The 16791-nt window shown below is 37.2% G+C and overlaps 1 protein-coding gene across 3 annotated transcripts in view; it reads right to left on the bottom strand.

Moving 5' to 3' along the window:
* Positions 1 to 519: 519 nt before the first annotated feature.
* The window catches only part of HNRNPR (heterogeneous nuclear ribonucleoprotein R), a 33611-nt gene continuing 17339 nt past the window's right edge, over positions 520 to 16791 (bottom strand). For all 3 annotated transcript variants that reach the window (XM_069579064.1, XM_069579063.1, XM_069579065.1), the window contains 6 exons: positions 11528 to 11704; positions 9840 to 9975; positions 8207 to 8412; positions 4222 to 4371; positions 1908 to 2029; positions 520 to 1797 (listed from right to left, as the gene is read on the bottom strand). In XM_069579064.1, the coding sequence (XP_069435165.1) occupies positions 1185 to 1797; positions 1908 to 2029; positions 4222 to 4371; positions 8207 to 8412; positions 9840 to 9975; positions 11528 to 11704 (1404 nt within the window). In that variant the 3' untranslated portion in view covers positions 520 to 1184. The remainder of the gene's footprint in view (positions 1798 to 1907; positions 2030 to 4221; positions 4372 to 8206; positions 8413 to 9839; positions 9976 to 11527; positions 11705 to 16791) is intronic.

The following is a 16791-nucleotide window of genomic DNA, read 5'->3' as shown; positions in this document are numbered from 1 at the left end:
CCTAATTAGTAACTAAAGTGGTAGTCACAATCATGTATACTTAAAGTTTACATGAAGTTTAGTCCGCAGAGCAATTGACGCCACAGTACTAACATTTTTTCCTGCTACATACATTCACTCCAGCAAATAAGGTCTTCAGACAACAAATTATCCTTTATAGAAAGAATGTGGGTCAAAATAAATTGCAGTCTGCTTCCCCAACCCCATTTTATTTAATGCAAATTATCCAATGCCTGCAAGAATGTTCAAAAGCCTGAGCTTGTTTTTATAAAAATAAAGGATAAAATTGCCAAATTAGATGACTATGAAAGAACATCAATCAATGAAGTACTATTTGGAATAAATATTAGAATTTAGACTAATCCTCAGTCTGGTATCCACGATACATATTAGAATAGACAAGAAATTTTGCATGAATTTGATCACTCACATAGGCAGTTATAGTTTGAAAACAATATTCCTTGCAAGGATTACGAATAAAATAATGTTTTAGGACACAATTGAATTTGAAATAGGTAATGTTTTGAATAGATTTTTGAGTTTTATTGAAATCTTACATGAACAAGAAATTGGAAATACAATCACATCAAAGAACAAATTGTCACGGCTTTGACGTTTAAGCCAAACAAATTTTGTAGGGCAGGTTTCAAAAAGGTGTGAAGTTATAACAATTTAAAAACACAGTTGACCTACTTCTAGGAATGCAAAACATACAATCATAGGTTATTTTTAATACAAGAAAACTTAAATTTGTTTGCTTTTAATTTCTTCAAACTACTAAGACAAAGCACTAGCTTGTATTTTTATTTACAGCATACTCCATACCCCTATGTAAGCTGTCCCAAATCCAAAAAATGAAACTGTCCAAAACCAAAGGTTCTGCAAAATCATGATTTTAACAGTGTGCTCAGCTTGTTTTGAAGCTAAAATGAAGCCTGAAACGATAAAAGCATTGTAACTCCCAGAATAAGGGAACTCTGCAAGCCCAATAATGTCCAAGAGCATTTATGAAAAGAGGAAAAAATAAAAAGACTTGAGTATATACAGAATAGTGATTTCTTCAGCCAAATACAAATGGCAGCAAATTGCTACTTAAAGATGAAACAGATAAGCCAATTTTTTTGAAGGATGTAGATCTAGAGCCAATCGTATCTTGTCAGTATCATTTTCAAGCCCTCACTTGTCTATTTCCACTGTTGCCCATAAGTATCCTGATAAAATTCCTGGTTGTCATTATTGTAACCATAGTTACCAGAATAGTCACCACCTTGCTGAAGCGGCTGTTGAGCGATGGGTTGGGAACCCCAGTTCTGTTGGTTGTTGGTCTGACGGCGCTTGGAGTCAGGTTGGTTGTACCCGTCTGCCTTTCTCTTGCCTCCTACATTGCCCCCACGGTTGCCCCGAGATCCACGGGAACCACGGCCTCTCTGCTGTTGTGCAGGACCCCCTCTGCCACCCCTAGAGCCTCTTGGTGGTCCCAAAGGTGCCCCCCTCTGTGAGTAGCCAGCTCTACCTCTTGGAGGTGGTGCTCCCCGCCCCCTTGGTGGTGGTGGAGCACCTCGCCCTCCCCTTCCTCCTCCTCTTCCTCTTACTGCATAGCCATCATCATAGCCGTAGTAGGGATCTTCATAGCCTCCACGATAGTCGTGATAATCATAACCATAGTAATCATCATAGTAATCTTCATAGCCATAGTAATCTGGAGGGTAGCCATATCCACCTCTCCCCCCACCACGACCCCGACCTCTAATTGGAGGTGGCATGCGCGGAGGAGGGTGATAGTAATAATCTTCATACCTAGCAATGGAGGGAAGGGAGAAAAGAAAAAACAAGTTAGTTTGCTTCAAGATTCTTCCTAACTTTTTAAACTACTGGATCTCTGATATATTTACTAAATGCAGACTCACGCAGTACTCCTGGAGGCCTGTCTAGCTGCTTGGCGCTCTTTCCTTTTCTTGTCTGGTGGCTTGGCTAGGACTATTTCAATTTCTTCTCCTTCTATTTCTTTGCCATTCATTTCATCCATGGCCTATGCAAAATTAGAAACAAATTTATTTTATAAGTAACAGTACCTTAAATATAACATTGTCTGTACCATTTAATACACCTGATAAACAATTTAATTCACAACTGTTTTAATTTCCAAGAAGAATATAGCCACCAAATTTTTAAAAATACACAAAATACTTATTCCCCTCAACCTTACTTTATGTGCAAGTTACACTGAGAATAAAACTGATATCCTATTATTATATTTAAAAAGGTAAAGCAGAGAGCTGCTTGTTGCTGCTCCTTAATTGCAAGTAACTAATTCCTCCAAGCTAAGGCCAAAACAAACAGCAAATTCTCATTTGGAGGACATGCCAGTATTAACAATCTTTTCAGGATTAAAATTTTTAAACAAACATGGCGTTCAGGCTGTAGGTCTTAAACTGTTCTTTCATAAAAATGTCAAGAATTTGAAATATAAATGAGACTATCAGTGACATTCAACAAGATACTCACCAAAAAAAGGAAAAAAGCATCTTCCCCACCCCAACAATGTTTAACCTGGTATATACTTTACCTGAATGGTTAAAAGCACAGAACCCAGCAAAGGCTTGAACTAATTAAAACTCAAGTACTCATCTGGAAAGCAGTAATCAAAAGTATTCTGGGCTCTAGTTTTTTATTTATATCATTTCACCTAATAACTTCTGCCATACTTCAAGGTTCAGGTAACTCGGTAACCAAGTATCACCTCCTCACCAGTTTTTCTGTTTCCCAATACAACCTTTCCCTCTCTGGACATACATAATGAAATGCTCTAACCGTAAAGAACATTTTAGTGGTTTACAAGTATCCAGACAAAAGATTAAATCCGTATCTTCCTCTTACCGACTTTTTTCCCCTTTACCACCTAAGCTTTTGGCTGCTTCAACTAAAGCAATTAAATGAATCTGTAAAAGCTTCCTGGCATAAACAAAAGAACAGAGCATCTGTCTATACTCTTTCCTCTGGCCATCTTCTGAGCTTGAAATCTTACAATTTCAGAAATTGCTTTGGCAAACCACCCCTGAAAATTATTTTCAATTATGAACAATCAGTTTATTTAATACCAAGTAAATCAAAACAAATATTTAGAAAAGTATAAATTTATTAGTTATCTGTCCTTCCTATCACTCGCAATTCAGAAGCCAAACAAGTTCTGTACTAAGCTATGAATTTGATAAGCAATACTATCTCAGTAATTAGCTTCCATCAAAAAGCAAACCAATAAATTCTACTAGTCAAAGATTCTATAAGGCACATTTTAAAGCAGTATCCTGGTCAGGAAACAAAAACTGCCCTAATTAGAGGGTGGGGCCACTTTTCTGACAAAACACGCAAAAAAAGAACCAGGCCTGATGTCACCAAGGGTTTTAGATCTATCTCCCCAATTATATAAAAAATCTTGTATTTTGCCCTGTCTTTTCTTTTGTCAGCCCCTCCCCCAACCTTTTCTTCAGAAGGGAGAGAGGGACAAGAGGAAGAAACTGAACATTTCAGCCATTAAAAATGGTATTGATCAACGGAAAAATGGTATTGATCAACGGAAAGCAGCAGAGTACTCAGGTTATACGTTCTAGACGCTATATGAAAATATTGTTTTTCATACTTTTCAAATACTATCATCAGCAGCAAATTATTATATGCAAGAAATATTTCTAATAACTACTGAAACTGGCAAAAAAAAAAAAAATACTGTGAGAATTCTAAAATGACCAAAGAAAGGCAAGACTATGGAAAACTAACTAACCATTCCCTCAGAACACACCTACTGAATTACACTGTACTGGATATGGAGCCATGTACGTACTTAGCTCCATTCATAGGTTCTGAAACAAGGAACTAAAGTAGTTACAATGTATTCACTATCATTTTGGTATTTATGGAAGCTAATTACTATTCCTTGTAACATTTTCAAGGTATCATGCTATCAAAGCTTAGGCTTACAAAATAATACAGAGATTAAAAGTAACTTGCCTGAGGTCACAAACTCAGTTAGTAATAATCAGGCTTTGAAATACAGAGTCTTACCTGTTACATTACTACCACTTCACAGAGATTATTAAAAGAAAGCTCCAGAGTTCGGTAAAAGCTGAAAACCAATTTCATTTGTTTATAAAGTCACTTTATGTGTTTTAGCAAGTTTCAACAACAAAATTCACATATCAAGAAACAAAATGTCAAAATTTCTACCTTAACAGCTGCTCCTCTGTCTTCGAAATGAACAAATGCATAATCTTTCAACTTCTTCACTCTTTCAAGTTTTCCAAATTCAGAAAATGACTTTTCCAATATTTCTTCTGTCACTGTAGTGGCCAAGTTTCTCACAAATAAAACTTTCACCTAATATAACAAACACACAAAACTGGCATTGGCTACTTAATTTTAGCTGAAGTCCTATATTAAAGTATTTCTTCCTATTTTCATGGCATAGGCATTTTTCTCAAAAACAATTAAGTGCTAAAGGTGCTACAACAGAAGGTATGAAAACTGAGAAAATAATTGTTACCAATTTATATAAATTATTGGTTTCTTTTCCTGCCATGTCACTACAGTGCTTAATACTGTGAACAGGACCTTCAAGGGACCAAAATAAAATTATTACTAAGTTACTTTACAGATTTAATAGGGTCCCTTTGTTGTTGTTTAGCTGTTAAGTCTTGTCCAACTCTTGTGATCCTGTGGACTGAAGCCCACCAAGTTCCCCTGTCCATGGGATTTCCCAGGCAAGAAGACTGGAGCGGGTTGCCATTTCCTTCTCCAAGGGATACTCCTGACCCAGGGATCGAACCCAGGTCTCCTGCACTGGCAGGTGGATTCTTTACCTCTGAGCCACCTGGCAAGCCCAACATAGTTCATAGTGAAGTGAAGTCGCTCAGTCGTGCCCACCTCTTTGCAACCCCATGGATAGTAGCCTGTACCAAGTTCCTCAGTCCATGGGATTTTCAAGGCAAGAGTACTGGAGTGGGTTGCCATTTCCTTCTCCAGGGAATCTTCCCGACCTTGGGATCGAACCCAGGTCTCTCACATTGTAGACAGACACTTGCTTTACCATCTGAGCCAACAGGGAAGTCCACACAGTTCATAAATCCCCCCCAAAACAAGTTTTTCTGTCCCTCCTTCCCCACCCAAGAACTGGATGAGCTCATGATTCTAAAGTTCATATGAAAAAATAAACAAGCAGTAGTAGCCAGGGAAAAAATAAGAACAAAATTTAGAGACTAGTCCTACTAGATAAAACAAACTCTCAATTCGTTGCTTAAATCATTTAATCAGTGCAGTGCTGATCTGAATAACGATGAAAAGTATACTCACACCCCACACTATATACTAGGATAAAGTCCAAATAGACAGAAAATTTAAGAGGGGGATGTTTAAAGTATTAGAAGAAAATAAGATAATAATTATGTAACACTGCACTGGAGAAGCCTTTGTTAATTTAAAATCTACATGAAGGACTGAAAAATTCAACTACTGAAAAAAAAGATTTCCATATGGTAGAAAATACCATAATTTTTTTTAAAAAAAGCATCACAAAAAAGACAGCAGCCTGTCTTTTTATATCAAAACTCCACAAAATAAAAGAAAAAGATCAACAGAAAAACGAATGGATAGGCAAAATTCATGAATATACAGTTCATACAAAGAAACATAAAATAGTCCTTAAATGCATGAGAAATGTAAATTCAAGCATGTACAGTAAAAAGAAACAAATCATAAAACAGCTATGAGATACCACTTGTTGCGAGATTTGGCAAAACCAAGTTTGAGCTTATCCTCTTTTAACAAGGATAGGAACATCCTGCTGTATTCTGCCTGTGGAGAGCAGGATACAAATGCACCTCCTACAGAAAATATGGCCAGTATCTTAATAATTACAGATGTATTTACCCTTTGACCCACAAATCTATCCTACAGATATGTCTGTACTTATATTAACTGAAATGATATAAGCTTACTCATTACAGTATTATAACAACAAAAGATTAGAAACACCCAATGTCCAGCTAGTTGAATGTACTATGGTACACCTACAGAATGAAAAAGTACACAGTCATAAAAAATTAAGAGCTGATATTAAAAAAACAAAATGTGAGGATACACTGTTAAGATTTCCCCCATTGTATACCTCCAAGACAGAGGTTCAATGTATGTATATGTGACCGACAAGCACTTGTCATAGTGTGATTGGCAGCGTTTTACCATTTCTTAGCGATGCATAAAATAATGGCATACTCCTTAGAGCTGAGATACGAGATGAGATGAAATATGACAGTGAATAAAACAAACATAATTCATTAATATAGCCCCAGTAACCATTTGTGTAAGAAGTAGGGAAGGAAAGAATATATAATTATATTTGCTTGCTAAGCACTACAAGGATAAACCAGATACCACTAACACTGGATATCTACAAGGGACAAGGAGGAAACAGTAGCTAGAGCTAGAGGCAGGAATGGGAATTCCTTGGCTATACTTTTCTACATAATTTTGACTTGTGGACTAAGGAAATACCTCACTTATTTAGACAAAAAAATTAACATATCTATCAAACAAATTGTTGCCTTAGATAAAGGGCTAAGTAAAGAGGATTTGCGGAAGACACAAATCCCAAGGGGGGGGGGAATCTTCCACCTCTATCTTTAACCCCTTTAATTTTCTAAATGTTGTCATACTGACGTCTAATTCTACATCAGACAGGCCTCCATTACTTTATTTACCTTCTTTTTTGAAACTCAACATAGATCTTTTTTCTTTTCTGAGATGAAACCAAAGTATCCTATATAAAAATTACTAGTTGAAATAATGTTTAAAGGACTCAATAGGAAAAAGAAAGACAACTGTATGTACAGCTGAAACTAACACAACATTGTAACTCAACTACAATCTAATATAAAATAAAAACTGCCCCCTCAATCTATAATACTATTTTTAAAATATCTTAGAAATGCAATACAGGCTATAGTCAGTTTCTACAAGATAGATTCAAAGCTGTAAGAGATCTTGTAAAGAGATTTATCCAACTCCAATAAAACAGACAACATCCAAATTCAGTAGTTTGCTCAAAGTCACAACTGTATTAGAAGAAACAAGTGGAATTAAAATCAAGCTAGTAATAAACAAAAATAATCAGGGCTCTTTAGATTTCCAGCCCCTTCCCTTGACTCCTATCTACTCCAGGAACATAGAAAAAGTGTGCAACACATCTGAGTCTCTATGGTTCATTCTCAGTGGATCTTTGCATAATCCAAAAATGTTTTTGCTTACAAAAGCTTTTATCATGTTAGTATAAACCAGGTCCCTCCTCCAAATTAATCAACAGTGAGGACTGTCACCTCAGATTCTGAAGAAGCTTGCAGAAAAGACTTTTTAGTCCAGAATAACCGAACCATTCATTTATGGCCATCCACAGAGTTGCTGCCCCCAAGAGGTCAAGAGACATATACCAAAATAATCAAAAATTGACTAAAAGCGAACAGAAATACAACTCAGATATGTCCCTGCAACCCCAGGAGTCACCCAGAAGAAAGCCTAATAACCAGGACTCACAGAACCATCCTTTACCAGGCCAAGATCCTGGCAATGAAAGTATAGGGCTTAGGAAGAAAGTGAAAGTCCACTACAGGCCTTGCCATGCATATTTTGCCACTAAGAGCAAACATGATAACCCTTCACCTTTCTTCATGGAGATAATACTATAAGGAAACTTGATCCATTAAAAAAGGAAAAAGACACTAACTCAATCTAAATAAAATATAATTCATGGCCATGTAATAAAAGTCATAGTATGGTCAGTGAAAATTATAATTCATAATCTCCAAAACATTACTTCTCTTTATCCCATAAGACCTTTTTTTCTTTTCTTAACATTTCTATCTTTGTATCTTTGATAGTGCCAAGCACTAATCAAACTCTCAGTAGGCATAGAAACACCTAATTGAAGGGATTTAATTTCAGTTCTTTTTACACATTTATCTGCAGAAAAAGAAACGATTAATGGAAATTCCTGGATACCAAAATAGGCTGTTAAATTGGTGCTAAAGCAGGTTTTTGCTTAAACCGTTAAGATCAAGAGCTACAATTTGTATTTACTGTAAAATCTGAGATATTCAAGCTTATATTCTAAGTACAGAAAGTAAATGAGAACCGCACCCCCAACACAAGATACTGCATTTACCTTAGCCATGACTTCTGGATCCGGTTCCTCCACAGGGTCAGCCCATTCAACTGTAACTACATTTCCCCATACTTTTACTTTTCCACTCATCAGCCGGCGTCTGGCTTGTGCTGCTGACTTGTGATCCTCATACTCAAGGAAGCAGAACCCCCGATTCTTCTTTTTGTCATCGGGTTGATGATAGAGAATAACGTCCACCAAACCCTCTGTTAAACCAACAGCCAGATATATAAGCCAAAAGCATCCACCACACATTGAGCGATTAGGCAGACCTAAACCCACTTGCCAAAGAGCAAAAAGTAACTGCAGAAGCCTCATAATGATCTGTTGATTATCTAGCTAGACAACTAAATCAGAATTATCAGATATGGAGCTATGGACAATATGTTATGTTCCTTTTGATTTTAGGGGCCCTGAAAGTACAATCATAGTAAGTCCAACTACTGTATTCTGACATATAACATTCTATTTTACAATGTTCTTAAAGAGTGTTTGACATAACATGACCTTACTAAAACTTATGAAAATACTACCAAAGAACTTAAAAACCAAATATAAATCCAAGAGAACACTCAACAACTAATCATAACCAAAAATCATCCTTGAATCCTAAGTTTTAAAAAGTTACTATTTTTACCAAGTAATAAATAAGTAACTGGTTAAAATGTACCTCTGATCTTAGTCCTGTACCCTCACCTTTCCACATATTATCCAAATCCTTAAAAGTAGTTAGATTTTACTTCTAGCAGCAATATCCAGAATGTGATTTGGATGTGGTAGAGCGGAAGTAAAGGACCAGAGATGTGGCAGTCATTAAAACTAGGAGATTACGGTATTGAATGATTCATCCACATAGATGTTTAAAGTACTAACAGTAAGTTAATTCAGGACAGAAGAGAAACACTATGAGCCAGAAGCAATCTTCAATTAACACAAGACTGAAACCAGAAGAGTAACAGATAACAGCTTGAAGGAAGGGGAAAGGTTTGTTTATCTGTAGTATGTTTGGACAACAAAAACGTAAAGAAATAGTGGTTTTTATACGGGATGAAGAAGCAATGGTCTAAAAGTTGTCTTTTACAATGCAGCTACCATTAGTGGATCTCCCTCAGCATTTTAAAAAATGAAATGGAATAGGAAATGTATGATTAAATCATATTTGCTAAGTGAAAATGTGATTCTGCTAAATTTTGTTACATATAAGTGTGTGTGTGTGTATATATATATCTGCGATCTAAAATTTTCTTCTCAAATCAATTCCACGGATTGGAAATGCGGAAAAATCTGAAACAGACAAGGTAAGAGGAAGAAGGAACAGGAGGAGAAGCACTCTCATCCCCTTGGCCTTAGAGTATACTGAATACCAGATGGCAGGGAAAGCCTTCACTTGAGAGCTACAGGGCAAAGGTTGTGTCAAAAGTTATGGTTCAATTAAGGAAAAGAAGCGAAGAGGACACTCCAAGAACTTGAGGCTAGAAGAGAAGTTATTTAGTCCAAGCCACTAAAAAACAGGAGGAAATTTAGACACTCAGTAGATACGTGAATTCTTAGATTAAGATACACCTCCTTTTTTTGTACTTATAGTATACCACAGATTTCCCAAAACTAATTTCTAAATACATTTTTGTTTTACCTGTGACTTTACTGAATTCTTCCAGAATGTTTTCTTTAGTCTTATTCTTCGGAATTGATCCAACAAAAAGCCTGTTGTTTGCCACAGAAATGCACACTCCAAGGTGTTTACCAGGGCGAATTTCATAGCTGTCACACTGAAAGGAAGAAAAGAACCAGACACCCCACAACCACCCCAAACTCAGAACAACTGATTTCAGTCTAAAAAACTGGACAATTCAAGGTCAAACACTCCCTGCTTCATGAATTCATCAAGTCCCCTCATGCTTGCCATAATATAAAATGTGTATTTTAAACTTTTACAGCCTCTGTTTTAGTTTGGTTTCATTAACCTTCACTGCTCTATCAAATTAAATGAATCAAAGTTATTCACTCTATCTTTGAAAAGATCTGATTTATTTCAATATTATCAATCTCAAGATTTCTTCCCAGAGAATTTTAGGAAAACTACCTGAAACTGGTAATTCAGAGCCCTTGGAGATGAAATGAGATAGAGACAAGTCTCAGGAAAACAACAAAATGTAAAGAATAACAACTATGTTTAATCAATGCAAAGAAACGGAGAAGAATTTCACCTTTTACATAAAACAGAATTTAAAAAATTTAAACTTCATATTAAACATAATACTTTCAAAATTGTATTAAATCATAGGAATAAAGTGTTTTATTTAAATGGTTATGGTGATGATTTCCTAGGTAAACTTGCGCTTTTTATGCCTTAACATTACTTACCTATTAGTTTACAAAACAAATATGTAATTAAAAAAAAATCATCCATATGTTGCCAGAAGCAAGGAAATAAAACTTTAAAAACTTCTCAGTACTAAATAAACAAACTGGAAGGAAAAAGGTCCATAATAAAAACAAAAATCTGGGTCAAGTTAGAAGTAGAACAAATTTAGAAGCAACTAACGAAATGAAAAGCTTTGGTGAAAGGTTACCATTCTAAAAGAACTAAAACTAGACTGAGGCCTTCAGCTGTCTGCCAAGAGTATCCCCAAAAACCAACAACACTGCTATTTTGAGTTACTGAGATGATTGTATCTTAACACAGTAGGAGTGAAGCCATACTTAATTTGTGTACTACTCTGAAATAAGTACAAAGGATAAAAGGCCCTACAGAAAGGAGATTCCTAGAAGACTGGTTATCAAGTAATAGTAAAAGAGAAAGATTAAAAACAAAGAGAACTGGAGAGTTTGGAAACAAAAAGAAAAGAACGAGAATATACTTAGAAAATAAATTGTATGATTAGGTTATGATAAAAACAAGAGAGATTCACAACCATTTCCCAAATTGTGTCCTAAAAGTCAAGGAGCCCAGTTATATTCCCCAGAACCCATAAGAATCTTACTCTAAAGTTTAACAGCAAGAATTGACATTTCTGTCTAAGATCAAAAGGGAGAACTGCAAAAGCCAAATATTCAAATGAAACTTTAGATAGTAACTGCTGTAATAACTTCTTAGAATTATGGGAGACTATCACCTTACTTCTGTGGTATTTTCATTTATTTTTTACTTTCATAATATGAAAAAATAGCCACCAGACACATACTAACTCAGTCAATATAAAAACTCTCAAAACAAAAACTAAAGTAAATGAAACAATGTTAACTGCAAATGTTTTTAATTCAAGTGTTTCTCTCCAATGACTTGCTAGACAATGGGTATTTGTTTTGTTTATCACATACCAGTTTAACAGCTTCCTGTGCAGCTTCCTTTCCACAGAAGGTGATAAATGCATACCCTCTGTTCTGACCAGACAGTGGATCCATCATAAGACGCAGATCCCAAATGGGACCAGCCTTTTCAAAAAGGGGCACCAATTCATCCTCGTATAAATCTCTTGGTATTTTACCTACAAAGACCTGAAATAAAACCTGTATGTTAGAATCCCAATGTAACAAGCATTTGATTTTAGAGCCACAAAACCTAGGTGCCTTTTTTAGGGGGTGGGGACACAAAGATGGTTAAGGAAAAATTGGGGCAAGTTGAATCTTACGAAGTTAATCCTAGTTTTTCATTATAATGACTTTCAGGGCATCAACACAGAACAATAATATTCTATACTGAAAAATGGAAACTGATTAATAGTAAGTGCTCACAATTTGTAGTAATAACTCTTAAATTTTAAACTTTTTAAATTTGTCCTTTTCTCACAAAAAATAGAATAAAAGGCCTATATAAATCTTCACTGAAATACATCTGCATTTTTTAGAAAAACCATACTTGAATATGGAGAAGGGAATGGCAACCCACTCCAGTATTCTTGCCTGGGGAACTCCATGGACAGAGAAGTCTGGTGGGCTACAGCCTATGGGGTCACAAAGAGTGAGACATGACTAAGCGAGTAACACTTCCACTTTCACTATAGGATAAACATGCCAATTCAATAAAGTTACAATAAAAGTTAAATTAAAAAAAACTGAATAAAAGATCGATGAGGTCTCTTTCAAATTTCTCAACTCTAAAATCTTTACTACTTAAAACTCCCCTGCTTTAATCTTTCTTCATCAGAATTCCTTTCTCTATCAGAATATTACATTTTAAGATATGAAAAAAATTCATCATAATTTGAAGATTTTGTATTCTTAGTTAAAATTACATAGTAAGTAGGATTAAGTCATAATATACAGGAATGCTAAATTAGAATGAAACAATCATAAAGCTTCTCAGTATTTAATATCAGATGACAATTCAAATTTCTACCAAGTCAGCAATACAGAAAATAACCTTTTATGTTAAAACACTCGCAATCCACACACACAGTCTTGAAGAGTAAATTACTGCTTGCATGAGATGAATTTTCTAGTGAAACTCATCTACATCAACATTTCATATCCTGATAATTGATCCGACTGATGAAGTAATGAAGTAAAAACTCAACAATCAGAAAACTAAGATTGTGGCATCCGGTCCCATCACCTCATGGCAAACAGATGGGGAACAACGGAAACATTTTTTTTCCAGACAGACTATTTTTGGGGGCTCCAAAATCACTGCAGATGGTGACTGCAGCCATGAAATTAAAAGATCCTTGCTCCTTGGAAGAAAAGCTATGACCAACCTAGACAGCATTTATTAAAAAGCAGAGACATTGCTTTTTAACGGTCCATCTAGTCAAAGCTATGGTTTTTCCGGTAGGCATGTTTGGATGTGAGAGTTGGGACTATGAGAAAGCTGACGGCCTTGAACTGTGGTGTTGGAGAAGACTCTTGAGAGTCCCTTGGACTGCAAGGAGATCCAACCAGTCCATCCTAAAGGAGATCAGTCCTGAATATTCATTGGAAGGACTGATACTGAAGCTGAAATTCCAATACTTTGGCCACCTGATGCGAAGAACTGACTCACTGGAAAAGGCCCTGATGCTAGAAAACACTGAAAGCAGGAGAAGGGGACAACAGAGGATGAGATGGTTGGATGGCATCACCGACTCAATGGACATGAGTTTGAGCAAGCTTCAGGAGTTGGTGATGGACAGGGAAGCCTGGTGTGCTGCAGGCCATGGGGTCGCAAAGAGTCGGACACAACTGAGTGACTGAACTGAAATGAAATGAACTGAAATGAATGAAGCAATGGGCTTCCCTTGAAACTCAGACAGTAAAGAATCTGCCTGCAATGCAGGAGACCTGGGTTCTATCCCTGGGTCGGGAAGATCCCCTGGAGAAGGGAACGGTTACTCACTCCAGTATTCTTGCCTGGAGAATTCTACGGACAGAGGAGCCTGCCAGGCTAAAGACCACGGGATCACAAAGAGCTGGATATGGCTGAGCGACTAATACTAACACTAATGAAGTAATACCAGCAATCCAAAAGATGCCAAATTGTTGGAGATTAAGCTTCTGGTGTTAAGTTCTATAGGAGCTGTGGTATCTTAATCCTTTTCAAAATAATCAGGTTCACTTTCACTGCTATCTGGTAAAATCTGAGGTGGTCTTCTGAATCTCTAGCAAGATTCTTACACAACAGCTCTTCTAATTTTGTTACTTCCTTAAAATCTCCAATGCTCGTTCATGAAATCTCATTCTAAGAGGGTCACCTGAAAAGTCACTAGTTTTCCTAACATTCTTTCCTCTTGGCCTTAAAAACTTTTCTCAACATCTCTTTTCACTTCCTTCCTTTATACCTCAGAGAAAAAAATGTACCTCTCTTCCAAAAGGAGCAGCTCCTTAACCCTAATAAATAAGCCCATTTCTTACTACCTTCTTCTGGAAATAATTTTAAACCTTTATTTCTTCAACTGTCCTATCTTGTTCAGTACATTCTTTCCTCCCCACAGTTCTTCCATCTTCAAACATGCCAGATCTCCCATAACAAAATACAAAAACCCCTTCTTTAGCCTGTTATTGTTCCTTTCATTTTTAAATGCTTTACACACATGGCCCTTACCTGTTTGCTTTCACTCATGCAGTTATTCAGCACATCTACTGTATGCTTAATACTGGGCAGCTAAGAAAAGCATAAACAGATAGGCAATCATCTCAGTGACATCCCTACAGAACCACCTTTCTAACGAAAGCTCGCTCTGAAAAGCACTTGCATCTATGCTTTTTTAAATTGTTCTATCATGTATTCACCATCAAGTTCCATTTCTATTTCTTACATTTTTTTGGTATCATTTTCTTTCCTTTTTTTCAATTGGAGGATAAATGCTTTACAACGTTGTGTTGGTCTCTGCTATGCAGCAATGTGCATCAGCTGTAAGTGCACATACACACCCTCTCTCTTGAGGCTTCCCTCCCATATGCTTCTAAACTCTCCAAAAACTGGCTTCTGCTGCTGCTAAGTCACTTCAGTCGTGTCCGACTGTGTGTGACCCCATAGACGGCAGCCCACCAGGCTCCCCCGTCCCTGGGATTCTCCAGGCAGGAACACTGGAGTGGGCTGCCATTTCCTTCTCCAATGCATGAAAGTGAAAAGTGAAAGTGAAGTCACTGAGTCATGTCCAACTCTCAGCAACGCCATGGACTGCAGCCCACCAGGCTCCTCCATCCATGGGATTTTCCAGGCAAGAGTACTGGAGTGGAGTGCCATTGCCTTCTCCAAAAACTGACTTCTTCCAACACTAAACTGTACACCTAAATGTCACTAATAGACTTTTAAGGACCAAATTTTGGTCCTTAATAGTTAAGGACCTTAGTTAAGTCTTTCCTTCCTCAATCTCATCATCCTTGCCTTCTCAACAAGCATTAACACTAGTGATGCTACCTTCTGAAACTTCTCTTCCCATAAGTCTTCAGTTCAGTCTCTCAGTTGTGTCCGACTCTGCGACCCCACGGACCACAGCACGCCTGGCCTCCCTGTTCATCACCAACTCCTGGAGTTTACCCAAACTCATGTCCATTGAGTCAGTGATGCCATCCAATCATCTCATCCTCTGTCAACCCCTTCTCCTCCTGCCTTCAATCTTTCCCAGCATCAGGGTCTTTTCCAATGACTCAGTTCTTCGCATCAAGTGGCCAAAGTATTGGAATTTCAGCTTCAACATCAGTCCTTCCAATGAACACTCAGGACTGATCTCCTTTAGGATGGACTGGTTGGATCTCCTTGCAGTCCAAGGGACTCTCAAGAGTCTTCTCCAACACCACAGTTCAAAGCATCAATTCTTCAGCACTCAGCTTTCTTTACAGTCCAACTCTCACATCTATACATGACTACTGGAAAAACCTCAGAATACTCCACTAACCTAGTCTTACCTTTAACTACTCCTCTATCCTTTCCATGGTGATTCTTCAATCCATTTAATAATATAAGCTGCATGTTTCCCAAAGTTATGGCCCTATTTCCCACATTTCACTGTACTTCCTTCCCTTGTAAGGATATTAACATCCATATTTACATACAATGCTACAGTCATTTCCCAATACCTCCTATATATCTCAAGACCTAATTCTGTATCTCCAACTACCTATTAAACACTTCCTCTTGGTAGTCCTGATTTTACCTCAAATCGTCAGTAACTTTAGCAATGCCAATTTTCATTTTTTTGAGTATAAATATATGTACAGATAAGAATGACTATGTATCAGAATGTTAAACGTGGTTATCGATACATGAAAAAATTCTAATTTCATATTCCTTATTTAAAATAAAGGTACAATGTATATGTAACAAAAGTTTCCTTTGTCCAAAAATCAAAATAACTAAAACTGACCCTTGTCAATCAGTTCCTCTAATTTTTTCCCACATTTCTCTTAGGAGAACATAATTTCTGCTAACCACCACCCTACTCCACCCCAGCCCCACCCCCAGCAAATGACTGAGGAAAAATACTCTCATAAACAAAAAACTTCAGATATTTTTAATCCCTCCAATTCCCATCCATATCCAATTAATTTTTAAAATATCAGCTTGAGGGCTTCCTTGATGGCCCAGTGGTCATGAGTCTGCTTTGCAGTGCAGGGTAACGGGTTCTATCCGTGGTCCAGGAGGACCCCACGTGCCACGGAGCACTTAAGCCCATGTACAGCAACTACTGCAGCCAACGCTCCAGAGCCTACAAGCTCCAACGGTAGAAGCCAGTGTACCTAGGAAGAAGCCCCGACAACGAGGGGCCCAAGCACGGCAACTCCAGAGCAGCTGCCGCTCTCTGCAACTAGAGGAAGTCCACACACAGCAACCAAGACCCAGCACAGCCATAAATCCATGAAGAAATAAAATGCCAGCTCGAAGTTGCTCCAGTGCAGGTAACTAGCTCCCTCCCTATTCATAGAACTTGTCCAAACCTTTCATGAGGCGTGGACTCATATGCCATGTATTTTTTTCTGCATTCTAGAGATGAGTGAACACCACAGACAGGTCTAGATGTTCATGAAGCTTACATTCTACTGACAATTTAAAGACAGACAAGACAATTTAAAAGACAATACAATTTCAGGAGGAAATCATAAGATAAAAGCAAAGAAAAGGGATAAATGAAGAAGAGGTTATATTTTAAGTAGGAGGGCCTCCCTGG

This window comes from Ovis canadensis, chromosome 2, assembly GCF_042477335.2.
Source record: "Ovis canadensis isolate MfBH-ARS-UI-01 breed Bighorn chromosome 2, ARS-UI_OviCan_v2, whole genome shotgun sequence".
Lineage (NCBI taxonomy): Eukaryota > Metazoa > Chordata > Mammalia > Artiodactyla > Bovidae > Ovis > Ovis canadensis.
The sequence above is the reverse complement of the archived record's forward strand: the minus strand, read 5'-3'. Positions and strand labels throughout refer to the sequence as shown.